This window comes from Falco cherrug, chromosome 6 (assembly GCF_023634085.1).
Source record: "Falco cherrug isolate bFalChe1 chromosome 6, bFalChe1.pri, whole genome shotgun sequence".
Lineage (NCBI taxonomy): Eukaryota > Metazoa > Chordata > Aves > Falconiformes > Falconidae > Falco > Falco cherrug.
In genome coordinates, this window is record NC_073702.1 from 76,977,308 (window position 1) to 77,004,301 (window position 26,994).

At 40.1% G+C, this 26,994-nt stretch overlaps 1 protein-coding gene and 1 long non-coding RNA gene across 5 annotated transcripts in view; one reads left to right on the forward strand and one right to left on the reverse strand.

Annotated features, from left to right (window-relative positions):
- RUNX2 (RUNX family transcription factor 2) overlaps positions 1–26,994 on the forward strand; it is a 159,007-nt gene that overhangs the window by 2,390 nt on the left and 129,623 nt on the right. For all 4 annotated transcript variants that reach the window (XM_055713576.1, XM_055713577.1, XM_055713578.1 and 1 more), the window contains exons 2-3: positions 5,482–5,638; positions 11,330–11,434. In XM_055713576.1, coding sequence (XP_055569551.1) covers positions 5,482–5,638; positions 11,330–11,434 — 262 coding nt within the window. The remainder of the gene's footprint in view (positions 1–5,481; positions 5,639–11,329; positions 11,435–26,994) is intronic.
- LOC114016477 (uncharacterized) lies at positions 3,614–15,286 on the reverse strand. The gene is made up of 4 exons (XR_003560926.2): positions 14,977–15,286; positions 12,773–12,903; positions 7,596–7,818; positions 3,614–3,917 (listed from the first exon to the last, which is right to left on the reverse strand). It is a non-coding gene; the product is annotated as an uncharacterized LOC114016477 (long non-coding RNA).

Below are 26,994 nucleotides of genomic sequence, written 5' to 3' on the forward strand. Positions count from 1 at the left end.
AGGTAGAACAGTTTGGAAAAAAGTCTCACTCAGCGCATTTCCAGAACATCACCTTGTTCTCGTGTGTCCCCATCACTAGCTGTGTTATCGTTGCCATTTATCTGGGAAAAAAATTAGTAGAAGTGGTTAAATGAGCTGGTGGTAAAGTGAGTGGTGGTAAAGCTGAAGCTTTGCTTTGGAAATGTTATAGGGGTGCAGATGAGAGTTGACTTTAAAGTGCTTTTGTGTGAGGGCAGCAGCTGGGAGAGCCTGGAGTTGCAGGAGGAACCCTGTGCACAGGGCCTGCTTCTGCAGGTCGTGATGGTCGGATGAAGTAGATATGGCAAAAAAAAAAAGGGTGTTTTCTGTTTTCGTGACTTGGTGTCGCATTCCAAGGCACTCTAGGTGTTGATCACAGTGATTCTGATTCACAGGGGCTGTGGGGTGAGAAGGAGGAGCTTTTGGAAAATTGTGATTATAATTTAATCAGGCATTAGATTAAGTTGGTATTATAGTTGCTGTTTATAGGAGGGATGATAGAGCTCTTGCATTATTGTACTTGCATTGCAGTTTTCATTTGAAACGTCAGAGCCATCTCCTACCTTACAGCAATTCGAAGGATGAGGTGGCAGTTCATTAGAATAAGGGAAAGATCTAAACTAAATATTAAAGTATTCAGAATGTTTTTACAATAAGAATACTTATATGTGATAAAAAGGTAGAAAAAGGATTAGACAGTTCCCTAATCTTTTTGTGTTCAAATATATATAGTTATACACATCTTATATTTGGGTCCTATGTTTGGTTGCTGACAGGGAGGTATAGATCTCATTAATTTACTGATGTGTCAGATAGACGCATCACCCCTTGCTCCCTTCTGCTGTAGGTTCATCTGTGTTTTCATTTGCAGTATGCGATGCCTACTTTTTAAAATACACTGAAGACGTACATACCCTTATTTACTGGTAAATTAATTTGAAACTCAGTGGAAATAATTTTGACCAGCTTTAAAGATTAATTTTATTTTTCAAATTTGACTTGCTTGCAGCTGTCCAGTACTTTTAGACCAAAGAAGCTGCACGTATCATACAGTGAAACACTTGACTGTGCTACAACAGAATGGGAATTATCTCTGAAAGGGAGAAAGAGAGAGATTTGGGCTATAGAAATCTTGGCTAAGGAGTAACTTGAAAGTAAAACAGCTCACAGACAACACACTTTTTGAAGTTTTATTGGCAATAAATAATATGTTGATGATAATGTTTTGAGTGGTGTGTTAAGTGTGTCATAATTCTCTTGCAGAGATGTCTAGTTAAAAAGTGCTCTGGATATAGCACTGGTTTAATTTAAAAAAACATAAATCTTATGCAGGAGAGGAAGTATGTTATAAACAGTGCTGGTTTGATTATAATTTTTTGAAATAATGTTGGCTTAGTATTAGATTTGAATTTTAATTACTAATATTTACACGCACTGGGGAGGGAGTCCCTGTTGTGTGTAGTAACTAATAAGACTGTTACTGCAAACTGGTTTTGTTGGGAAGAGCATTAGACTTGTACCTGTTAGTATAGCTCTAACTATCCATTAGTATTCCAGCATAAAATAAATGGATATTGTGCACCCAGGTCCAAATTGTATTCACTTTTTAATCTTAATGTCCAGCAGGACTTTATTTAAGTCATCAGACTTCGGCCCTCTGTTTATATGTCTGCCTGGATTTTTTACTGGAAGTCATAAAGACTCAACTTGCCACGTTAGATGTTACAAGTGGCTTCTGTGTGATACTGATAGTAGCAAAGAGTCTTAACGGACCTAAAGGCAGGGGTGGGGGAAAGGGACATGGGGTCTAAAACTTCTCCCCAGTAGCACCACAGTAGTTAAGGGTCTGTCAGCATTTCCACTCCAAACCCCAATTTTCAGAGTTTATAACTCAGCTGTTTTAAATAGCTTCAAGCTGAAACCTGCTGTATAAATTGTCAGCCCAGATGTATATTTTGAAACAAAAAGTAGTGCAAATCAGTTATTCTGTTTTAAGTTACAGAACATTAAAATATTTTTAATAGTATCAGATGCTCTTTTGGCAATCTCTGGAAAAAGCGTTCTCAATACAGAAGATTTTGCATTCAGAAGCTGTTTGAATGCAGTGTTTCACTAGAAAAGTTGTTGAAGCGGTAGATATCAGTATTTGAGAGGAACTGTTTAGCATGTATACTAGCTTTTTTTTTTTTTTTTTCCTTTTTGAAACAAGCCTTTTACTCCGCAGCAAGTCTTAGTACCTGCTGTTGTATAGTAGTTTTGCTTCATGCTTATAACTTCCGTCTTTAGGGTACATACTTTGGCCAGTTCAAATCTCAGTGGACCGAAACTGGGCAAACAGGTTGCCTAACCGGACAAGAATTGTGTTATACAAAAAATACATAGTTATTTTCAATTTGTAAGAATTGATTTGGTTTTATTTTGTGGCTTCATCTGACTTCATGTACCTTTTTGAGCTTTAGTTAAAAAAAAAAAAAAGCAAAAGCAAAATCTATCTTTAATCACCAAAATGTGTAGGTGGTTTAATGCGGAAAATAAAGATTTTGAAATACTAGAGATATTTGTGTTTGAAGAATAGGTAAGGAGTGTGCACTGTGGCTACTTTTAGTTTTTATTTTCTTACACAGTTAATTTCACAGTGCATTTACAATCCTTTTTCTAAGAATATGTAAATAATTTTGGATTGATACATGGCATAAAATTACCAAATCGGGGTTTATGCCAACAGCTTTTCAGTATGTAACATTACTATTTTAAATTCTCAAAATGATATGTATTTCTCCAGGTTTCAAACTTGTTCTGCAAAGCTTTTTTCTAACCAGTGCTATTATGTATGTGTGCAATAATCTTCTGCTAATTCATGGTAAAAAAAGCATGAAGAGAACAAGCATTTTACTCCTGTTGCATAGCAGGGGAGTTTCCCATGACTTTCTTTTATTAGCCAAAGTTTTTATTTTCACCTCTGATTTCAGTCTGTCTTTTCCTTCGGTCTTCTGCTAACTAGACAAATAGTGATATTGCATCATACTGCATCGGAAAGCCAGTGCATTGCAGTAATGATGCAGTTCTTGATTAGGCACTATCAGCCCAGTGACTCTGGCAGCGGCACGTGCAGTTTTAGGCTGATGTCTAAGCTGACAAATTGAACTGACATCGTTGAGTGGAACGGGTAGGGAGGAAAGCTCTGAAAAGCAGCGGGGCACAGGGGGGGCATTTTAAGAGGTCTTGCTTCCACCTGCCCAGGTTTTGCAAGCGGTACCTGTGTTCGGGAGACTGGGGTGAGAGGGAGATACGATGCTGCTGCCTGCTCTGTGCTCTGGTTACCTCGAGAGAAAGAGGTGAGCTGAGGCTGCAGTCATTCTGCTCCCTCTTCCGAGGCCCCTGGCAGACTCACACTTCCTCCTGTGTTCTCGGCTTCTTTGCATTTCTGGAGTTGGTGTGATTTATTTTTTTTTTCTCCTTGTTTCATGAGATATAAAAAGCATAGGTTGCAACTCCCCTGGATGCTAATGTGCATGACAGCACTGTCCAGAGATAACGTGGTCTATCACAACCTGGAGAGTGTTTTATAAGTAATCTCAAGCCCCATGCTGTCAAGTGTAAGCCAATATCCATTTATTAAGAGTTAAGAGTCAGCTCTGTAATCTGTTCAGCAGCTTATTATTTGTTATTTGATTATTATTTATTATTCCTTACACCTTGCTTTGAAGCTGGCAGACCTGGTTGCTGTCAGACCCAAGGCAGTGAGCTAGTGGGACCTCAGATCTTATCCGCAGCGGTGGTTCCTGTGTTGTTATGTTCAGGGACGTTCACATCACTTTAAAGTAAAATCTTTGCTTGATAGATGGAGACCTCACAGTTGTTTGTGGCAAAACTCAGTTTCCAGTTTCGGGTGGTATTACCTGGTGTTTTACGGAAAGACAGAAAAGCACCAGGGTAGATTCTTTTCAGCTTTGCTTTATTCTTTCTCTTCGGTATTTCTTTTAAATAAGACAAGCTATAATTTTCAGTAATATAGTCCATTTAAAATAATTTCAGATTTTGTATACCCTTGTCGTTAGTTTTTATTGTTCTAGAGAAAAATTGTACAGCGCATTGGACGACATAATGCTCTCCCTATATATGCAGAGCTCTTCATTCTTTCCACTTAATTAATATAACAGTGCAACCTGCAATTATTAGTTTCAGCCAGGATCACTTACAAGAAAGAAATTTCAAGCAGGGCTTATGACAAAATGTAATATATATTTCAGGAGACAGAATAAATTACTCTGCATAATACAAAAAGTTGTATCTGACCATGTCAATTAGTAGAAACTGGAAGGGGACAGACTTTGTATCTCAAGGTATATTTTTTTTCCAACTTTGAGCTCAGCCATACCATATTTCTGAATCTCTTTTTGTTACAATTTATTTCCATTGTGGGTATTAGCTAACTGGGTAAAACAAAATTATTTTCTTGATACTTTTGTGGACTTTTCTGCCCCATGTGAGGCATGTGTATGATTTCTTCCTTGTAACTTAATATATTCCTGCTTAACTTTATTTTTACTTTAAAAAGTCACAGTGCAGTAACACTGTAGGTATCCCTGGTGGTTACAGATTAGAAGACAGTAGCTGTCTGCTCTGTGGCATTTATGTAATCAGGTGATGGAGCACTACACAACCACTGAAGCATAAAAGTGAGACTATCAGGTAGCTGAAACATAGGGAGAAATACTTTGATACTTTCTGTTCACCCATCCTGGAATTTGAGGGAGGTATCAGTGCTAACCACAAGCAACTCTTGTGAGTGCTATGAGAATTTGCATGCCTGCAAGGAAGTACAGCCTTTGTTTTATATTGCATCTGAAGAGTTTGAATTCCAGCCATAAAGTGCTCCATCGCAACAGCGTGTTGGGTGGAGAGCTTTGTCTGCTAATGCCCCTGGTGCCACTCCTGGGATAGGTAGGTGGGGGGTGTGTGTGTGTGTGTCTCTCTAGCTTGAAGTTTGAGGAGTTCTAGGGTCAAGGCGATGAGTGCAACCAGCAGAGAAGTAGAACCAAATCTGGGTGATAAGGCTGCTAATAGTAATTTCTAACTTTCCATTTCAAATGCGTTCCCGCATATAATTTATGGATACAAGCCATGCCTCATGTTTTCTGGCCTCTCACTGGTTGCTAAGAACAAAGTTGGCCTTCAGGAAGCATTAAACCATGCACTCTACATAAGGATGTTGAATGTTTCTGAAGAACTGTAACAAAGAAGAAACTCCCTATTAGGCTATGCGAATGGGAGACAATACAAGATGTTTCTTTGTTTGATGTGGCACTTTGTTCTGTGTTCAGCTAATACATGACTCCACAGCAGGCTGGAGAAGCTGCCACAGAGCTTTGTAATGAGCATGGCAGCCTGCAAAGCTGGGATGGAGACATGCGTTTTCAAAGTGTTGCTTCACGAGTTGTGGTTGTCTTCCCATTTTAACAGGTGGTCGCCCTAGGAGAAGTGCCTGATGGAACAGTGGTCACTGTCATGGCTGGAAACGATGAGAACTACTCTGCAGAGCTACGAAATGCTTCTGCTGTGATGAAGAACCAGGTGGCCAGATTTAATGACTTACGATTTGTGGGCAGAAGTGGAAGAGGTAGGCCACTGCATTTTATGCATCCATAATGAAGTAAAACTGATGTCTAGATGTAAAACTTACATTGCAATGAAATACTGATTAATCTGTAAATAATGTCACGTTGGCCTTTTATTTGGAGGGATAATGCATATTTTATTTGCAGTCTTCAGCATTTGTGCAAACCAAGTTAAGAGTTTCTCTCATGTTTTTCTGACTCATCGTGTGTCTATGTTTTTATCAGACACAGATTTTGAAAAATTAGTTGCAGAGTATCTGCTTCCCTATTATAATCACACAACAGAAGTAGAAGAAAATGGGGGTATTTGTGATCTAGGTTATCTGGAGTCAGAGAGTGTATCTCAGGCCATGCAGTGAGAGGTGGAGAATTCCCTTCAGCAGTAGAGCTGCTTCTGAAGCTGTTGCAGAAGACCTGTAATTAAGGGGAATTTGCATATCACGTGCTATAGGTTATATTCTTCAAGGGCTTACATCTTTAAGGGCTTACAGCTATTGGTGGAAAGCTTTCAAGTGACTTCCCTGGCCTTTACAATCAAACTGCATATGACCTGCAAAAATAGCTTGTACTTTTCTTTTTAGTAAACTGGTTAACTTTTTATGAATTGCTGGTAAGCTTGGGCTTGAACTAAATTTAACCTTTACTTTAAATGACAGGGTAACTTTCAATATGGGTTGGGGTTTTTTTTGAAGATGTAGAGTGCTGTCATTGTCTTCCAGCTGTTTAGGAGCTTCCTATAATCTGGAAACTGCACTGCACTTATAGAAAGCCTTTGTAATTATTGCAAGTTTGCAAGAATTCCTTTTTAAGAGCCTTGTAGCTGCTTTCAAATTTCAGGTAATGATTGAAAGGATAGCTCGAAGGAAGCTGGCACTTCAGTTGTTGCTGCAAGAATCTTCAGAGGGGTTTGTTTTATCAGTCATTGATCCAACCTACATTTTTTTCCTCTATGTATTTAAAGTAATTATTAATTTTTATTTTAACTAGCCTTGCATGGGGCAAAACAAAGCAACAGAAGCCAAAGAGTTGTCCTGGAAAATTAGCAATAAAGCTAATTTTATAGTAATATTCTTCAGAAAGCAGTTGTAATTCATCTTAATGAAGGGAAGAGTATTTGTCCAAAAAAAAATATTAAACATATGACAGAGGCCTAGATAATCTAAATCAGTTGGCACGCTTTTAGAAGTGCTTTCTGAAAGTGTGTCCATAAGCGTGGCTTACAGTGGCTATTTTTTTATTTTAGTGACCTGGTCAACAATTCTCTTTATCATTTTACAACTTAAAAAGTATTTTTAATAAAGAAGAACTTGAAAGACTGAATGACTATTGCAACAGTAATGCAATATAAATATGGAGTTCACTGCCCTTTTGGATAAGGTGTTACCTATCTCTTCCATTTGTCTTGCTTTCTTTAAAAAACCCCAGTCTGCTTTGTTATTCTGCTGATGGATTAGGTTTGAAAGTTCTCTGGCTCCATCACTACTGCTGCCTTGCAGTAAAAGTTCACTAGTGTATCAGTCTTTCAGTAGTGCTGAAAAAGAACTGAGATGTGATGTACTACCTCTGATCTGTGAATTTCATTTGAAACCGATGATATATACTTTTTATTAAAGCATAGGAAATGAAATATAGGGCCTAAAGCTCCAGTAGATACGGCTACAGACACATACAAGCACAAACCTCCTAAAATTGTGTTCCAGTAGTTTAATTTATATTTGTGTCTAGCAGACTTGGAATAGACTTTTTCTCTGATCAGTCTGGGTAGTATCTATGGAAAAGCGATAGTGTACTTTTCAAACCCTCAACATATTTATTTAAGAGACTTCAAAGAAAAACAAAGGGTGTGCACTGTTTTACTATATTGGCTTTCTGAGTTTTGGCTAGTTTCCCAAATAGCAATTTTTATATTTAAAAAAAAAAAAAAAAAAAAAAAAAAGGAAGAAAAAAGACAGACTTAACTGCTTGCAGACTTTTCACGCATGGAAGATGAAGAAAGCTTCTTTTGATGAAGTGTAATTATGTCCAAACAGAGCTGACCCCCTCCCCCTATATTTCTTATGATCTTAACGGAAGAAAGTAGGGCTTTTCCTTTGAAGCAGCCGGGACTCGGTGGAGGATCTGAAATGCTGCATTCTGCTGCCAGAGGCAGGATGGAGAAATTGGTCCAGACTTGTCTTCCAGACTTAGAACAGAGAGGGGGAGAGAGAGAGAGAGAGGGAGAGAAGGAGAAAGAGTTATCATTAATGATAGATTTTTAGAACTCAGCTTAAAATAGCAGGAAAAGAAAGCAGTAGTTGCAAACAGAAGTGAGAAAGCTCCTTACGTAGAAAAATACCGGTAGATGCAGATCTTGAAGTAGAACAGGAAAAATAAAGTAATAAAGAAATCATTTTTCGGTGGCGAGAAACTAATCCACACCTGTTCCTGACTTTAGATTTACATCTTTCTAAACAGCTCGTGCTTTGATCTCTGTATCTCTAAATTTGATTGTGAAGTCTGAATCATCAGCTTAGCACTTCACCTCCTCTCCCACGTTTTTTCTTGCTTCCCATGGCTGAACGAAGCAACTGGGGTTTTATACATATTAATGTTGCTTGCCTGACAGAAGCTTCACGTTTTTGTTTGTATAATTTCTCTTAAACACCTTTTCTGGATTCATAAGAATAAGTAACTGGGGTGCTTTGTGTGAATGCAGAAGTTGTTTGTATGTGGTTTTCAGGCGGTAGCTCACTTTTACAAGCCTGATCCACAGCGCAGAGAAGAAAGAATTCCTGTCTTCAATAAGCAAAGGATCATAACCTTAATTTTGTTGTGTCCTGATACTTTAATCACATTAGCATCTAACTGAAAAAATATGCAACACACACAAGCTGCCGAGTCTCCTTTCAAGCTAATTTCTGGGGTTTGCCTTGTGCTTCAGCATATGTCCATCTCGTCCTCCTCTGTGTCAGCTCGGCTCACATGTGTGAATAACAAAGAATGCACAGTTTAGACACACTGAAGCAATAGTGCCAGATGACTGCTTGGCTGGGGAATTTAATAAAAGAGAACTACAATTAGACTTTAGCCTCTGAAAGTGAGTAGTTGAAATGACTAAGAGCAATAAAGAAAGGTGATAAAAAGTGCATTAAAGGATTTTGTGGCTGAAGAGGGATATCTGTGAAGTATCTGCGGAAGACATAAGCATCATTGAAAGAGGGGACCTTAAAAAATTTATTTTGTTCTTAATCCTGTAATATGTAAATCATCTCTTGAAAGCCCTGGAACCTGAGTGCACTGGCAGGGCTGCTTAGCTCCCTGCGATGAAGTGATGTACTGTTTACTGAGTGCGAGTGGGCTTCAGCAGTGTTACTTCATTAATGCTTTAGTCTGGGAGAATACCACTTGGGGAACAAAACCAGTTTCATTTTCAAATTAGATACTTACCTCTTCAACTTAGGCTGGCTCAGAGGTGACAAGGTAGAAATGCTCACAGGTGAGGTCAAAACATAGCTCTTTATATTGAGGAAGGCTTTTTTTTCTGGCCACTGCATCCTGTTGAGGTACACTTAGTGTAGAAAATGTTGCTGTGCTTTGCTATAGAATGATTTCACAGCACCTTACAAACAGTATATTTTGTTGGGTTAATTTTTAGTTGTGATGGACTTTTATACTGATTTGGCATATAAGCAGAACGGTAGCATTGGAAAGCTGAAGTCTTCATTGGAAGGTATATAGAAAATCCCTTTAGTGTCTTTTTTACCAATAACATGCCACTGATTTTGTATGGGTAATTGTCATCTGAATGTCATCATCATACAATTTAATAGTCAGAACTTTTTGACATGATAAGCTGGTGCTGCAGGAGGCCTTAAACCTATCCCTGGTGAATGATACGTATACAAGCAATAGGCTAATACCTGCTTGGAGAGGAAGAAAAGGCACAGACCTTTTTCAGCCCTAAAGAAGCAGGCATGGAAGCACTATGTGCTTAAGTAGAGCTGTTGCTGTATGCCTGGAGGATGCCTTTGTACACACTGTACTCTGGCAGGACACACAGTTTACCTCTGGGGATGGCGGATGGGCAGGATTTGACAAAGGCTGGACATCCTTACATACACCTAATTCTCCTCTTGTGATGATCAGTCTCAAAAGATCTGAGAAATAATCCATTTCTCAATGAAACTGGGGAAAGCCACTTTCAGCCATGCATCTCCACTGAGATGGGATTCAGCCTCCTGAGATTTTTGCACCTTTGCTGGGTTCTGACCTTCCCTCTAACCTGTGTCTCTTGGAGAGGTGGGCACAGCTGGGGCACAGCCACACCTGGAAAATCATTTTACTCTAAATGACAGTTATATTTCCTTAAAAAATATCCATGTCGCATTCTAGTTCGTGAAAAAATATAGCCAAGACAGTTTGAAGTTGCACTCCTGATAATAAATGATGCGTGTCTCAGGCAGGTTTGGGGGATATATGACTTGGACCAGAAAGAAAGACCAATTACCAGATTTGACAGCCAAAGCTCTGTTCTGTATTATGCCTTATATATAAGCTGTTCTATATTAGGCTCGAAAAAAATGCATTAAGTTTGCGCTGTTACATATCATTTAAGATTTGTGTCTTGATTGAATGCCTTCAGAGTTCAGTGAGAGGAAAAGCCCTAGCAACAAAAATGCACGTATACACACAGCGAGGAGGCGGAGGAGGGGGGGGAAAGAGAGTTTTAAGTGTCTGGTAAAGTAACAGCTTAAATGAGCATGAAGGCCGAAGACTGCTGACTGTTTTATTGAGTCACTGTTGTACGCCCACCTTTTCCTGTCTTGAAACAGTTTTCAGTTTTGACTATCTGACATGACTAACCGTTGCATATCTAACAGATTACAACTGTCAGTGAGTCTCCCGAACGGGGGCCAGCGCCTTGTGAGAATGTGCACTCAGACGCAGGCAGCTCCCTTTATTTATTTCTTTTTAACGTTTTGATTCAGCTAAAGGCTGCGGATGATCTTGTGCAATCTCTGCATGAATTCGAATTTTGAAAATAAAATTTAAAAAAATATACAAACTTCTGATAGCAACATACATGCACATAGCAGTTTCTCACCCTCACCGGAAAGCTGGGGGCTTTCTTAATATTTCATAGATGGACTATATGTAAGGGAAAAAGTGTGTTCCAGTAAGAATGATATCATCATACTACCCCTGGCATATGAAGGACAGGAGACACTGATTCCCTGCTAAAATAACTCCCAGGAGGAAATTATATTCTTTCCTCATCTTATTGTAGTCGAGTCAAACAAATGAAATGATAAAACTGTGTGAAGTAAATAACATGTGGCCACATTCTGCTCTCTGTCACACAGCTGCAAAACTGGAGTAAATTTTTAAATTGTCTGACTTGCTTTGGATTTACACCACTTTCAATGCAGCAAAGAATTTGGCTTGTCCTCAGCAGTGAATCACTTTTGTTCTGTCATTGTATGATGACCCATTATTAAATAAGAAACATTTAGATTGTCAACACATGGACATATTCTTGACATAGAGTAAAACTGAAGGGAAGGAAAACTCCTATGGTCAGTTATGTTTTTAATTTTCACGATTGTGGTAACGACAGGGAATAATTTTAAACGTCTTTGATTCTTTACTGAACATGCATGTGACTGTTTTCATGTTGTAATCACTCATTCCTTGTTGTTTTTTCCCCTTTGTAGGAAAGAGCTTTACTTTGACAATAACTGTCCTGACAAATCCCCCCCAAGTCGCTACGTACCACAGAGCTATAAAGGTTACAGTGGATGGGCCAAGGGAGCCAAGAAGTGAGTATTATATTCTCATTTTTGCACTTAACGTCTGCTTAATTTTGTTTTAACGGAGACCTATAAATGAAATATATGTCTTTGTCAAACATTGGTTCTTGCTTAGCAAAATATGTAAGCGCATGCTTAATTTGGAGTCTACTGGACCACACACATACTTGCATTAAACGCACACTTAAGTGTTTGGCTGAATTTGGGCAATCACGAACCTGATTCTCATTCACATCAAGGTCTTGATACATTATGTGCCAACGTAAATGAGAATTAAACCCACTGTATTTATATATAATCTGATGTAGGCATAATAGGTACAATCCTGCAATATGCTGAATTCCCTAAACTCCTGTAAGGTTCCAACTGAAGATGTTTAGAACAAAACAGGAGACTGATCTTTCAGGATCAGTCCTAGCACAGAGAGAAAATACATAATATAGTGCCTTTTTGTTTGCCCTTAAATTCTTTTGCCATCAGATAATTAATGCACCTGGTTAATCTCATCATACCTGAAATTGGTTTTCAGCTATGGACTCATCATAGACCCCTGGGGGCCAAAGAAAGATAAAAAAACAGCATATCAGCAGCATGGTCTTTGTTTCTTATTTGTGCATGGAAAGTATGTTTTGTTTAAACATAGTCCAGCAGGTTTTCACTCAGCCGTTTATGCCATAGCAGTGCACCTTCCTAACTTACTAAGGATATATTTGCAATCATCACTGACTATATTTTTATGACAATTGTGTTTTGTCGTGCCCTAGCAGTGTTATGGGTAGTGCTTATTTTTAGATACAGTCAAGTCTGGTTAATCCATCATGATTTATACAGCTGTCTCTCTGTCTAGCACATTTAGCTGGTAACCAGTCTCACATCATATGGGTATCACTGATGAGCCAGTACTGGAATTTTTTCTTAATTTAACTGGAACGACCCTTTCTAAATTGATTGGATTAACCAGGTATAGCTGTATTTAAATTACATTTAGAGATGAAGAATTATTTGATGAATAACCACATTAAAAAAATCCCTATAAGAGAGGCATCTCAAGTAATTATTTCACCATTGATCTGCACATACAAATGAGACCTTTAACAAGCTTTTCTGGAGTTTTGTTTGAAATATCACAAAGGCAGAAGACACAGAAAGACGTAGACAGCATTCACGCAATTAAGTATTTCTCATGCTAATACACGCTGCAGTGTCACCTCCTCTTACACTGAGAGAAAGGAACTGAAATGCCTTCTGTAAGAACTGTCCAGACTGTTGAGTTTCACCTTGAATAACAGATAATAAAAAGCAAGTAGCTCTCGATAAATTTCATCACGTAGATAGTTAAATTGCTACCTGCTCTACAGCTGAGGTGTCAGTCTGTCACAGCGAGGGGATTCTTGTTCGGTCTTCTATCCCGAGCTGAATCACTTCCCATTTTTCATTTTCACTTGCAGCTGGTGCTCCACGTAGGTTACTTGGAGACACTGGGAAAAGTGCATTCATGGAGTAAAAACCAGGAATAAGTTATGTATCATTTAGCCATTCCCATCTGGAGGCTGCTTCCACGTATGTATTAGGGCATCCACAAAAGAGGAAGCCTCCTAGCAGGGACACAACCACTGTGAAAGAACAGAGCAGTTTGAAAATGACACAGAGGCTAGCACGGACTACCCGGTGTAGCACAGAAAGGGAACCTGCCTGCATTGGGACTAAGTATTTTGGTGATCAGTGGATTAAAAGTGAGGCTGTGTTCATATAACTTAATAAATTTTCCCAGTTCTGCTGGAGTTTTTTAGTTTAGGCCTGAAAGGCCTCTAGACGTGTTACCTGTCTGCTATTCTCATTGAATGCTCAGTACCTAGGAATGCTCAGTAACTTAGTCCTTATAGCCTAGAGTTACAGGAGTTATAGTGTCTTTTTTCTTCATAAATATTTTTCTAAAGCCGAATTTGAGCTTGAATGTCCATTTGAATTTTAATATTTTGGCTAAATGCTTAGTGAAGCTCCACTCTGTGGTCAGTTTGGTTCTGCAAGTTCTGTTATTGCAGTCTGATACTTTCAAGGATGACCAGTTTTTAAACTTGAATTTTCAGGGAAAGAGTAGCTCCAGTGGGCTGTGGGAATTTCACTGATGTTCTGCTTCCTTCTGAGAGCCCCTCCACTCATGTAGATTTATTGCCGTTTGGTAGTAATTGTTCAAGAAGTGTATCTGGCATTTACATTGCATAAGGAAAATTAGGTGGTTGGGGGCAATAAGGAATTCAAGTCAGTGAGCGGCTGTGATAGCTAATGTGTTTTTCTTAAAAAATTATGTATCGGCAAATAGTGCCCCTCTCTGCCAGGATCAGTATTTTGCTTCGACATCTCAAGCATGTTATCCTAGTTTTCCTCTCTCTGGCAGCTCAACCAGAGCTGTCACATTACAAACAACTTTTTTCTTAATATACACATCTGGCGTTGGCAGTTGGACCAACTTCATAAGAGCACATGATCATCATTCATTACAAGATTAAAAAGTACCCCATGGCATCATTGATGTTTTTAAACTTTGATCTTTTGCAGTTGTGATTCATCTCAGTTATAAAACTTCCCTTTAAAGGAACACAACCAATGACTTATTAGAACCTTCATTCTAAGTAGCGTAAACATAAAATTATGCACATCTTTACAAAATGTCATTTACTTTGTTGCCAGCTTATCATTTTAAGACATGACATCATGCTTTAGATCGTGAATTTGTAAGGCTTGTTTATAGGCGAGGCACTCTGACCTTCTGTTGGCAAGTTGACTGGAGCGAACGAATGCTGCGTGCTTTCCAGCAGCAGTAGGAGTAGCAGCAATACCATGACAGATATCACAATCATTTAGAGCCTGACTTTAAGAGTGCTGAACAGTCGTGGCATGCAGTGACTCCAGTTGGTGTTTTGGATGCTCAGCACTTCAGAAAGTCAGGTTCTTAAATGTAAGTGCCATTTAGTTGTATTAAACAGATGCTTGTAGAAGCTTGCTGCCTTGCCTCTTTGTTATTATTTTAAAACAGTTTAATAGAGACAGTGATGTCAGGTTGCTCTGTTAGGAAAACTTCCCATTTCTATGTGAGAAAAGGTCTTCTGATGATTTTTCTTTGGAAAAGATGTATTTATTTTTAATTATCTATTTCAGTCTATCTAGATTACCATCCAGGGACATCTACTGTGTTGCACAGTCTTTGTACTGGATTGAGACAGCACATAGCACTCTTGAGTGACAGAGTCTGGAGGCAGGGTTGTATAAGATCTTTGAGAATCATTGGGAAATCCTGCAGATATTTTTCTCTCCTCACATCCAGGATAAAACCTCTGCCATATGCACATCTTGGCCAGCAGAGCTGCCTTCCAGCTGGGAGGGCTGAAAGGAGTTTTCTGGAGAAATAAGTTGTCATGAGGTCATAACTGACTGACAGCAAGAGATCACTGTAAAGTAATTAAAATAAGAAGAAAAAAAACCAAAAAACCCAGAACCCACCCCCCACCCCCCCAGACCTTTACCTAAATCCTCGTTTAATGCCTTTTCCTTACCTTGTTATAATTACAGAAATATTTATTTGCCCTTCCATAGCGGTAGCTTTTGAATAGGAGACGTGTCCTTCTTTCTGGCTGTTTTTGGTAGAAACCCATTCAGGAGAGAAATCAGGAGAAAGGAGGGAGGAGAAGTCTATATATTTTCATACTTTGCCTGTCTTCCAAAGACTTTAGTTCATCTCTAATTAAAGGTAGTCTCCAAAGTCACCAACTACAATTTTCTTTATCAGCATGAGTGGAAAAGTAGTTCTGAGCTTTGAAGTGAAGCGTTTCAGTAGGAGAAAGCTGCTCTGCTTCATTCAGCTCCCAAATATCTCTCTGCCACTGCAGCTTGCAAGGTGCACACGTGATGAAAGGTATGAGCAAACATCACCTTTTTGTCTATGCACGCTGCAGAAGCCAGGGAAAGCCAGTGAGAGGTTCTGCTCAGCCTTTGTATTAACTGTTTGGCCGACCTGGCTTATAAAAAGCAGATAAGTGATTGAGATTTTTGAGATTCCTAGACTTAAAACCGTAAGAGTTTTTAGGAAGTTCTCCTCCTTTTCTTTCAAAGGCGCAGGGCGGAGGGATAAGTCTGGGGCTAGTGGAATGTCCTTTGGAGTAGAACAGCTTTAAATCTGTCAGTTTTGGGTTTTTTTTTCTTTTTTTCTTTTTTCTTTTTTTCAGAAAAACTTTTTTTTTCTTTTTTTTCTTCTTTTTTTTTTTTTTCTTGTTGACTGCCTGTCAGCAGCTGGGCTGGTGGCCAAGCAGGAAATGACACATCGAGAGGCATTTGTGTTGTGCAACATTTTGTGGAACTGATGCAAGGATACATTGTCTGTTTACGCATTCCTCTGCTAACAGCCTGCATGGCAGTAATTTTATTCAGGGACACATGGCATGCTACAGCAAGGAGCTAGATCCTTAACATCTCTTTATGCAGAATTATCACAGCAGTTAAAACACGCTGCGTGTCCCCTGTTTAGAATATTCTGTGGCTTGCCTTCAAAAACCACTCTACCAGCCCCCATTCCTTCCCAAGAATGTATTGACTGAAGTGTGTATTTTTGCACTGTGGTGAATTGGTGCATTGCAGAGAGAGAGAGAGTTTGCAGAACAAGGGGAAATTTTACAGGCAGGTCCTACTTTCTCCATCTACCTCAGCCTGTAAATGTAGCATCACAGCTTTTTTCAAGCAATGTGTTGCAGACACTGAACGCGGAAGTTTGCATCTGCAAGCATTTTGGCACGGCGAGGAGGTTTTTAATTGAAGTCAATACTAAATACCCTGAGATACGATGAATGAGTCCTGGGTTTTGATCCAAACCATAGTTAGAAAATCTGTGACTCGCGCTGGTGTCTTTCAGAGTGATAAACCTCTACTGAGATAGGTTGGGTTATTCCGAATTTCTCCCAGCGTAAGTGGGAGCAGAGGAAGGCAGAGTGGGCAGTCTGGCAGTTTGCAAGTTGCTTTGAATGACATTGTAACTGCTTAATGTTTGCATTATAATGCCTCTTTGTAAGAAATAAGGCAAAATGTGATTATACAGCCAAAGAAATGTTTAGCGTGGCTATGCTATGGGGTTTAGGTTCTTTTCTGTGACTATTGTTAACATATTTGAGCATGACCACAGTCCACTTATGGGCTGGGACCTGACCTCCTGTGCTCAGGTGACCATAAGGAGCTGGTGTTTCAGATTTCAGTGGTACAACACCAGGTCCTCTTTGCAGTGTAAAATGCAAGACATCATGACACATTCACTCCCTATTGTTTACTTCTGGTTTATTTTTTGCAAATGTGTAATTTCACAAAACTGTACAAGTTGGGGACTGAAGGTCCTGAGCGTTCCCAGAGACTGTAAGAAGCTGGTGGGATGATTCAAGTGTTCCTCATCAAAGGTCGCAGCATTATATATTCCAGTGGTTTAGGTTTACATTTGAGGTCGGTGTGTAACCCACAGAGCAAGGCTTCTTACAGTTACTCCGAGCATGACACATGCCTCTGGAGAAGGAGAAGGTGACCAGGGGGCAGCTGGGGGTGGTAGCTGCATCCCAAGGACCAGTCAGTTCTTGTTTTTTCCACTGTGGCTAGAGAGGGACTGGTGCATAAAACCTCATCATCTAAGGAATAGACTATGAAAGTAAAAATAATTTCTTTTCCGGTGATTATAACTTGTATCTGCTGTCATAGTGTGTATGGTAAGATGAAAGCGAAACCTGCCTAGTTCATTCATGGCTTGAATTCATACACTGCAGTTCTGAAATCTCAGTGACCTACATGACACCCACAGGCTGTCTCCATAGGAGGACGTTGCTGCCCAGGGAGATGACAGGGTGACCATGTATTCACCGTTATGGTGAGAGGGATAAGGCCTTGAGAAAATGATTTAAAACAAATAGGCAAGTCTGACTATAAAACCATTCCCTAAGATGTCCTCACCAATAGTAATGCAGTCTCGGTTTGTGTTTGTCGACAGAACAGATTGATTCTGTCCTATTGTAGAGGGAACACTGCTTCCAAACAGTGTATTCCTAGTACATTTGGCATGTAAGATGATCATCATGGTGCTTTTTTGGTATTGCAGATATTGCTGTTTGTATTCAAAGCGTCTCTTCAAGCCACAAATAAAATCATGGCCCCTCTGCATAGTTGTGCTGCGTAGTTGTATGATAGAGAGTTTTGCCCTGAATAGCTTACACTCTCCGTTAAAAATACAGATGGGAAAAAGGGCTTATAACTAAACAAATGAAGTCAACAGTAAAATTGAGTTCATTCTGTATCTACATACAGCATGATTATAAGGAAAGAAAAAGTGAAAAACATTTTTATAAGTCTGTGACTCTACTCCATGTAAGTACCGTGGAGGAAGATGGTATAAATAAGGCATTAGAGTAGCTATTCCCAGACCATTTTGTTCCATACTTTCCTCCCAAGGGAACTCTTGTACATCTTCACTTTTGAAATACATTTAGCTTGTTGCTACTATCACCATTTTCTTCTCACTCTTCAGTGTAGCACCTCTTATACCTCTTCCTCCACTTTCCAAAGTGGGTTGGGAAGGAGGGGACACAGCAAATACATTTGGGAGACACCACACAGAGTAGTGCAAGTAGAATACTTATGTAGTTCTTCCTTGCTGGCAATCCCAAATTTCTTTACAAGTTTTTTATAAAATTTATTTTTAATCTCCATATAAACTTCATTCTCCACTGAAACATGGTCATCCCAGACGTGAAACACAGATGCTGATTTAACCAGACAAGGAATGCAGAAGAGGAAATGAGAACGAATATCATACTTAATTGAAACTTCAGGGGAAGAAACTTAGCAGTGATCTCATGCTGCAATATGTTTAGGATGCTGGAAACCTTATTCTTATGAAGAACTGGGTTCCTTAATGTGTGTCTTCTCAGATCCCCTGTTACATATCTCACCTACAGTAGACAAGCTTACTCAGCACAATAGTGGCTCTCTGTTGACTGAGGGTGGCTTTTAACTCTCCAAAATTTGGACATGTAGGGTAGGTTTCCTCTGAAGTGAACGAAGAGACACAGGCACTTGCAGAGAGTGATTCATCCCACCTATCTTAATGCATATCTTAGCGTGCAATGAACTGCCCTTTAGAGCTGTTGGTCTCTTTCCATTGATTATAAATGGAGGCTAAATGACTAGCCTAGACTAGGCACCCTGGTTTTGAGATAGCTGAAATCAGGTAAGATTATGAGATATTGTAGCCCCAAGTTGTACCTAATGACTGCTGTGAAATTCAGACAACCTGAGTTAGCTTTAAAGCAGGTAGCTCAGGTAGTGACAGCAGTACGGTCACAGATAACTTGGAACTCACATGGGTGAACCAACTGTTTCCCCAGCTTCTTGGGTGGATGCTTTGTGGTAGAACAGTCCATGCTACATTTCTGACAATTTAAGGAATTGTTTAAAGCTGTCTTTGAAGTGTCTATACAGCTACCATAATGAGTGCAATACACAGATACCTTAAAAAATGATGCTATCTACTGAGGCATCATTATCACCTCTTGCAGGATTTTGGTAGTCAAGCACTGCTCAGGTCCTCCTCAGCTTAAGTTGTGTGAACTGCTGAGATTAACATTCAGGTTATTTAGCTGTAGGTGTAGTGTTCAATAAGATTCTCACACTAACTAAAATACTGCATCTGCATAAGAAACAATATAAAGGTGATAATACATTTTATGGGAACACATTTACAGATTTTCTTAGCACTGGGAAATACTCCATATTTCCAATGTTCCTGCTTTGTTTCACATCAGAACATATTAATTGTTCCTTCCTTATCCAAACTTTACATGCTGCCCATTCTCCTTTGGTTCTGAGATGTAATCTTTCCCACAGCGTGGGAAGGCAAACCCTTTTACCTGATTATTGCCAGCATAAGTATTTGTTGCTTCCATCAGTCTTCAAACTCTTGTACCTGCATATTGTGAACTTTACTCCCACTTCATAATACCTGGCTTCTTTAGTAGCCCTGCTAAATTAAATTCAGGATGCCAAACAGGTATTAATCAGGGTGCTTACAAGTGTAGAATCTGCTTGTCTGTAATCCAGTGAGTAATGCCAATTAGTTGTCTGCTTCCTTAAATCTTCATACACTTTCTTATTCTTGCATTCCTGCAGTAGTAGACATGGTCTTAAATGTCACGTGCAGTCAGAGGCACTTGACGGTGTTTTGTTTCATTGCTCTTAGAGCTCAACAGGAAAATCATCACCCCCACAAGCACCACAGAAGTACGCTGTGGAAGAAATGGATGAGACCAGCTCTTGTGTTTGTAGTTTAATTTGCTAGAAACAGGTGTGTAGCTCATTATATTCCAGAGTATCACTTCACATGTCATAGGACAGGTAGGCAATTATATACAGCAGTTTCACATCGGTGCAGCATCTTCTTGGAAAGGAGTAGGCACTTGCAGGCACTGATGTGTTTGTTTACATATGATAAATCTTAGATTTGCAAAAGAAGCCAAATTTTAACTAACAAACAAATAAACTAATAAACAAATAAAAGGGATCGGAAGTCCAGAGATTAGCCATGAAAAAGGGATGGTACTCACAATTATTTGTTGCAGTTTGAGAATTCAAACCTGTGTTTCTTGGTAGTATAGAAGATGGAAAAACTAGAGACCTGGAAATACAATACACAGTCATTGTGTGGTACCAGCCACTGGTTGGGAGTACAGATAGAAATATACATGGAATACTTTTTTTTTTTTTACTTGTGTACATCATATGAATCAAGGACCCAGATTCAGATTCTTAGACACAATATACTTCAATTAATTCATCTAGTGACTTTATCAAGCACTGTAGACATATGAAGTGCAATAGAGTTGGTTCCAGGTTTCTAGGATACCAGTTAAATTAAGAATACTTCAATTTTTCATTCCTTGAGTCTCTATCGCTGCAAACTCTAGATTTGTGGAAAGTACCTTTTGCTTTCACACCGGACACTCTTTGGCTTTAATGATCTGGGCTATAGATCCACTCCCACTTTTGGTCTTTTTTGATGTCTTTGAACAATTGCTTCTAAAACCAGTGCTATAATAAAATTACCACCTCTGTAGACAGAAGTGTTGACTGCTGAAAAGGGCTCAGTGACAGAGCTGTGAATGTAAATTATTCAGTGTTTTAATTCATCAGCTAAGCAGTCAAAATGAAAATCCTTTTTGTAAAGGGACATATGGGTAAAATTTTCAGAGACACAGGGTGGATTGACTCCCCTTAACTGTAGTTGCCTGAAACCTAGATATGGTGCCTCAGCGAGTCACCTCTGGCCTGTTGCAGTCAAGAGAAAGATGTATGTCTGTGTTAGAAGCTGATTTATCCCCCCCGAAGTATCTACAAGTGTTAGCGTGCAGATCTCTGGAGGCGAGCCATGGTGAACGTTGCTTGCAGAGGGAACATGGAGCAGCCTGGACCACAGGGCTGGGGCTCAGTGCTGTGCAGATACCTGCACTAGCTTGAAACAAGCTACCGGGCTAACTGCACCAGCACACCGCTTTGAAATGCTTATTTATGCTCCTTTAATCATTCTTTAAACCTTCTGAAAGGGGGCTTTAGTGCCTGCTTTTTCAACAGCCACATTGAAGGGCTGCTGTCTGTAGTTTGTTACGATTTAGGGTGTTGGTGAACCCCTCCTTGTTAGACACAAATAACCACTGTGTGGTCTTTTATATTTACCTCTTCTGTGCCTGCTTGGTTGAAACTCTGAGGCACTCGGTGCAGAAGCGTCTATCCTGCTTTAAAATGTCTTTCCACATGCTGATGTACTTGTTACTGTTCCTCTCCCAAAGGCTGTAACCCCTGCAGCTCAGCAGTAGTCTGGCTTTTATACGTGATCCTCATCAGCTTCACGGCAAAGTCAGACAGTTTAATTAGCCTTTATCTTTTGCTCTGGAAGAGTGAGCTCAGGCTATGTCTGTTAGTGCCATGAAGAGGTCTCACGCAGCAGTATTCATTGCCTACAGTATGACACACAGTCATAAGCATCCCTGAGAATTAGGACAGTAGAATTACAGTGCATGAAGGATACTCAGACCCGGTATTTAGGTAGGGTTTGTGCTTTGCATGTATGCAGACTCGCTGATCTGGGTTACTAGTTTCACTCTTCTTGGTACTTGCTCTTCCTGAAAGATAACAGCAGAAGAGAAACCTAGTAGCAGTTGGCTTGTAGAAGTGGCCTTTTATAGACAGCTAGGAGAGAGCAGTAAGGGCTTGCTGCTCGCCAAATCCATATAACCGTGACTGTTCTTTAGAACTCAGCTCAAGGATGAAGGAAGCTTTCTGGGAAGTGTGTTTACTTCCATGTGGGATGCAAAGTAAACACCTCACTAACTATATACATGACATACATCATTGAGAATTAAAATGAGAACTATTTTTCTCCAGTATTTAAGGGAATAAACAGTAGATTAAAGGTATGTAACAAGGGAATACTTACACATCAAATAAATAATAACTTGTTGACATAAGAGAAATAGATTTTTTTTTTATTATTAAGAGGCAGATACCTCTAGCTCTAAGTCTTACTTTGTGCATACACTACAGACAAAAATTACAGTAGGAAAAGTCCATGTCTGAGCACTCAGATCTGAAACATGCCAAGGTTACGGTTACCAGTGCAGCTTTAATTCATTCCTGTCGTGTGTGTGACAAAATAGTCCTTCACTGTAGGAGCATGTACTGGTTTATCCACAGGACAGCAATATCCTGTGGGATGGAGCATGTCCACTTACTCTTTTTTTTTTAGAGCTCTAACAATGTATAGTTCTTTATATGTTCAAGATGCGACTCTTGGGTTGAGTTAGTGGTGAACGGTCAGTGTTTCTGAAGAATAAATCTGAAGGTCTTATACTAGGCACTGGAAAAAGTATGAACACACAGTCAATATGATCTGTGAACACTTTGTTTTAATCAACTTAACTATTGTCATAACAAAAAATCATGTGGCAGGAACATGAAGTCTGTGGGCCAGCAATCAGCTACTTTTGCCAAGCTGTAATCAAAGCTCTTAGCTGATAAAATCTAAGGAATTTCCATTCTATGAAATTCTGTTTTTCAAAGTTCTATAATTTTACCAAATCTAGATGGATTACCATGGAGATTCTGGGGAAAAAAAAAAAAAGTGCCAACATGCTGAGTCAAGTTTCAAATCTTCACTCCAAAATACAGTGACAAAAAAGCTCCTTCAAGAAAAGATTGCCAAAAATGTTTTTCGAGGCGTTACGTTTTCCCTGAGCTAACTCATTTCCAGGAATATCATTTTGGTTGAAATTGAAGAAATATGTTCCTTACTCATGCAAGAAAAAATGGAATGCTAACTGTCAAAGTCCAGCAAACTTGCAAGCAACTGAAAATTGGGTCTTATAATGGGAAATGTTGGGCAACTTTAATGGTAGGCAGTCCTACCAGCCCCACCTCTGACATACTTAATCTACCATGGTATTAATTTGCACTGAAAAATAATCCATTAGCTTCAGTGGAAATCCTGCATAGAAAATGAAGTTGGCAGTTGGCAGGGTCTCCTCATGGCTGCAGCAGCTCCAGCATTGACTTCAAGAGGTCAGACTTTTGGCTGGTGACCGACAGGCGATGAGTGACGTGCCATGTCCAGTAGCACAGGAGACTGTGATGTGACTCTTACCTGTGTGCTGGGGACGTGTTGGAGAAGACAATAACCTTTGTAAAAGATGAAACAAGGGCCACCGCAGCCTGCAGGGCCTCTGGAGGTGTTGCAGGTTAGAAGGCAGCGTGCCTCCAGGCACCAGCATTTGGCAGGGCTCTCCTTCCCCACCCTGAGCCTCTTCAGAGGGGTAATTTGGTGTGCGTACACTTCAACTGAATTGGCACAGTCTGCATAGATGTTGCAGGCTGTAACACACACAGGGTGCGAGCTGAGAGAGGTTTAGGCTGTAGAACAGGATTGCTCCAACGTGCCCAGGGTGCGGAGCTGAGCCTCCTTGCTGCCAGCATGCCCGCACCTCGGTGCCCCTTTGCCACACTGAGAGATCCAGCCTGGGCAACGGTGCTCCTGAAAAGCAGTATTTTTAGGCAACCCCCCTTGTGTTTAAGAATAATGACCATAGGAAATTTCCATTGAAATCTGCCCTCCAACCTCTGCCCTAAAGAGCTCCCAGGGTTGACTATGCATTGCTGTCGGAGTCGCCTTTAGCGCAGGTGGAAGGCAGCCACAGCCTGTGTCCTGGCACCATCTGAACCTCAAGGTGGGCAAAATCCAGATCCAGCCTCATTGCTGAGGGGCAGCTGGAGTCAGCAAATGTGAAGAAAGGCACTTCAGGCTCCGGAGAGCCTCCTGGGGAGGGTGTGGAGCTGTGTGAAACCTGGGGCAAATGGCCAGTCCTGCAAAAATACACTGGGTGCTAGGTGCATCCAAGGCATGGTCTTGGGTGTTCGGGGTGCTCTGATGTCAGCCAGTGAAAAAATAGTTGTTTGTTGTTACCTTCTCCTCTTTTATGCGACTCAGAGCTGCTGAAGATTTTGGGCCCTTTTAAAACCAGCAGCAACAGTTGTTTTAACAGGTTTGTATGTTGGAGGAGCTGGCTGGAAGCAGACAGCATTGCAAGCTATCCTTGAGATCCGCACCTGCAGAGGAGCCTTCCCCTCCTTCTGTGCAAACCCTGTGCTCCATTCTTTGAAGCTGCCTCAGCACCAGAAATGGTGCTGCAGGGAGCAGTTGTTTGCCATTCACTGGAACCGGGCTTGGGGATGAGTGGTCTGCTGCATGGTTTTTTATTTCAAGCTAAAACAAACTTCTTTGGAGACAGATCTGAGTGCTGGGCAAAAGGCATCTTCACAGGCAGTTTTATTCCCCTCACTGCTACAACTTTATTTAAGCTTTTCCCCCTGTCTTTTACTATCATGTTGTTCCCATCCTTGGGAGCCAAGCGGCTTGAGAGCTGAAAGAGAAGTGTTGTCAGGAGGGTGATTAAAACAGGGATTGATGCAGCTGGGAGCCAGGGTTCAGTCACCTCTCTGGGCCTCTGCGTTAGTGTTATGTCAGACACAGTAGCTTTACCATGCGCGGCAAGTTTATGTATTTTTTATTGTCTTTGTGCTGCCAGAAAATATTGACCCCAGAGTTGCTGCTCTGTGTAAGCAGTCAGTGGTGGAGGGCAGCGCACTCTGCAAACCATTTATGTTCTCTCTTTAATTTGTCACTTATGAGTCATATCTTTTTACATTTACATTTTTAAATTAGTTCAGTGTGCCCTGAGCTTCCATTCCAGAATCCATGCTAAAAACTTCCCAACTTTACGAGTTATTAAAAAAATTCCAAAACCCCTCACTTAATTTACGTTCAATATGTAGAACAACTTAAAGTTATGAGAAGGCTTCACATTTTTATAAGGACATGAGTTTGGGGAGGGATTAGATTTTAAAGGCTTATATGCAACATGGAGCAATTGCATCCACTTGGTCATCTCTTCAAACGCGATACTGTCAAGTGAAATTTGGCCCAAAATTTAAAAGAAAAAAAGAAAATTTTTGGCATAAAAACCAAGCTGGTCAAAGTAAAATGGTTTCTCCAACATAAATTCCCTTAAAAGAAACAGACTAGCAAATGCCTGAGATCTCCCATATGAACTGATGAATAGTTTTACATTGGAGCACAGTGCAGTTTTTTGGAGTGCATTTGAGACTGCTTCTGTTTTGGAAGCCTGCTCATGTCTTGTTTGAATGATGATTTAAACTATATAGCAAAAAGCAATGTTAACATATCTGAAACAACAGCGTAAAGGCTGTCTGTTAGAAGAAGTGTTTCTTTTTTGAAAGAGCAAACCGCTCCTGCCCTATGCCATTTTTTTCTCTAATTCTCATATCAGGAAGTTGTGCAGACCAGCTCTCTGTGGCTGCATGAGTAAGTCAGGGGTGTAGGAAGGTGGTGCAGTGACTGACGCAGTTGGATGCGGGTCCTCCAGGTCTGTCATCTGACTGACATCTTTATGACATTTGTACATTTGAAAGTTCCTCTAAGCAGATACCCAGACTCACTGATATCTGTAGAAACCTCTTTCTTTCAGCCTCAGTTCCCCTTGTGTGCAGTAGGAATCGTGGCACTACCCTACCCCAGGAATGACATAAATACTGGAAGACGGTGAAGATGGAGGTGTTTGTTTACTCGAGTTGTGTTTTTAGGGCATATTCCTGTCCAAGGTATATCACAATATGAGTGACAAAGCTTCAGTTTCCTTTGATAAATGGAAATATCTTTATATATTTTTATATAAAGATATATATAAAAAAATATTTAATATTTTTCCATTCTCAGCATGGGAAGAAATAGGTGTTTTTTTCTGTCCTGTTAGCTTTGAGCTCCCACCATACATTGCTGCTCTGTATTGCTCTGTCAGAACAACACCGGTGTCTCAGGCTCCAGATCCCAATTCCTTAATCTCCTTGAAGGTATTGTAGGAGGTAAAGGTGGCTCATAGGAGCGATCCTCTCATCAAATCAACCCTTACTCAGAGTTAAATACATTTCACAGAATGGTAAGTGTTGGGCTCTTCTAGCACCTGCTTAGGAGCTTCACACTAGCGCAGCCCAGAGAGACAAAAACCAGACAAAAAAGTCTGGAGGGATAAATATTTTTTTCACATTTGTATTATACCTCTGACTGTTGAGTGACCACAGTCAGGTGCACATGCTTTTAAACCATAAGTTTTCTGACGTTGGGATGTGAATCCGCCACTTTTGTGCAGCAGAGGGAGAGAAGCTTTACAGCCGGTGTGGTTGCCTCTGTGTGCGTGTGTGTCTTGAGGGGTGGGGAAGGCAGCCATCCTTAACCAAACATTTGTAACCTGCTGTTTTAGCTGGAATAGGAAAACCAGCTTGACAAGAATGAACGGCTTCGCCAAGCGACATTCAGGGGAGGTTGGTGGGATTTTAAACAAATCTCCTTAAGCAAGCATGAAAACAAGCTATTTAGCACTCATTAATGTCTCAGGTTAAACTCTTGAATAATTTGTCATGGTTAGGCTCTTTGGGTTTCATTGGTGTTTTTCTAGTGACTAACGAGATGACAGCTACACGTGCTTCTTGGTATGCCACTGTTCACAATAGAGTTTAAAGTTGTGTATTTGTTATTGATGTCATTAAAGTGATGGATTTGAGCTTGGTTTCTGAGGCAGCTGACTGGGTGGTTAGGACTAATTTCTAGCAATGGTTTTGGAGGTTGAAACCAAAGTGTGTATAAAAGGAAATGTTTCTTCTTTTAAGCAAATAATTTGAACCCAGATGAATGAAATTTAAGCAAGTGGGCATCAACTCTGAGTTAATTTTGACATAGTTGTCTGGAAATCATCACCAATTAAAATATTTTTATGAGCTCGAATGTAGTATTGTCTTTCGGTGCTTATGTAAGAGAGGAACAAACTGCTTTTTTAACCCCAGCCTTGAGACTACGGGCCAGAATATATGACTGAAGTCATAGCCGTTTGGAGCTGCAGGGAGGGCATGGGCCCTCGGCAAAGCTCGTTTTGTAAGGG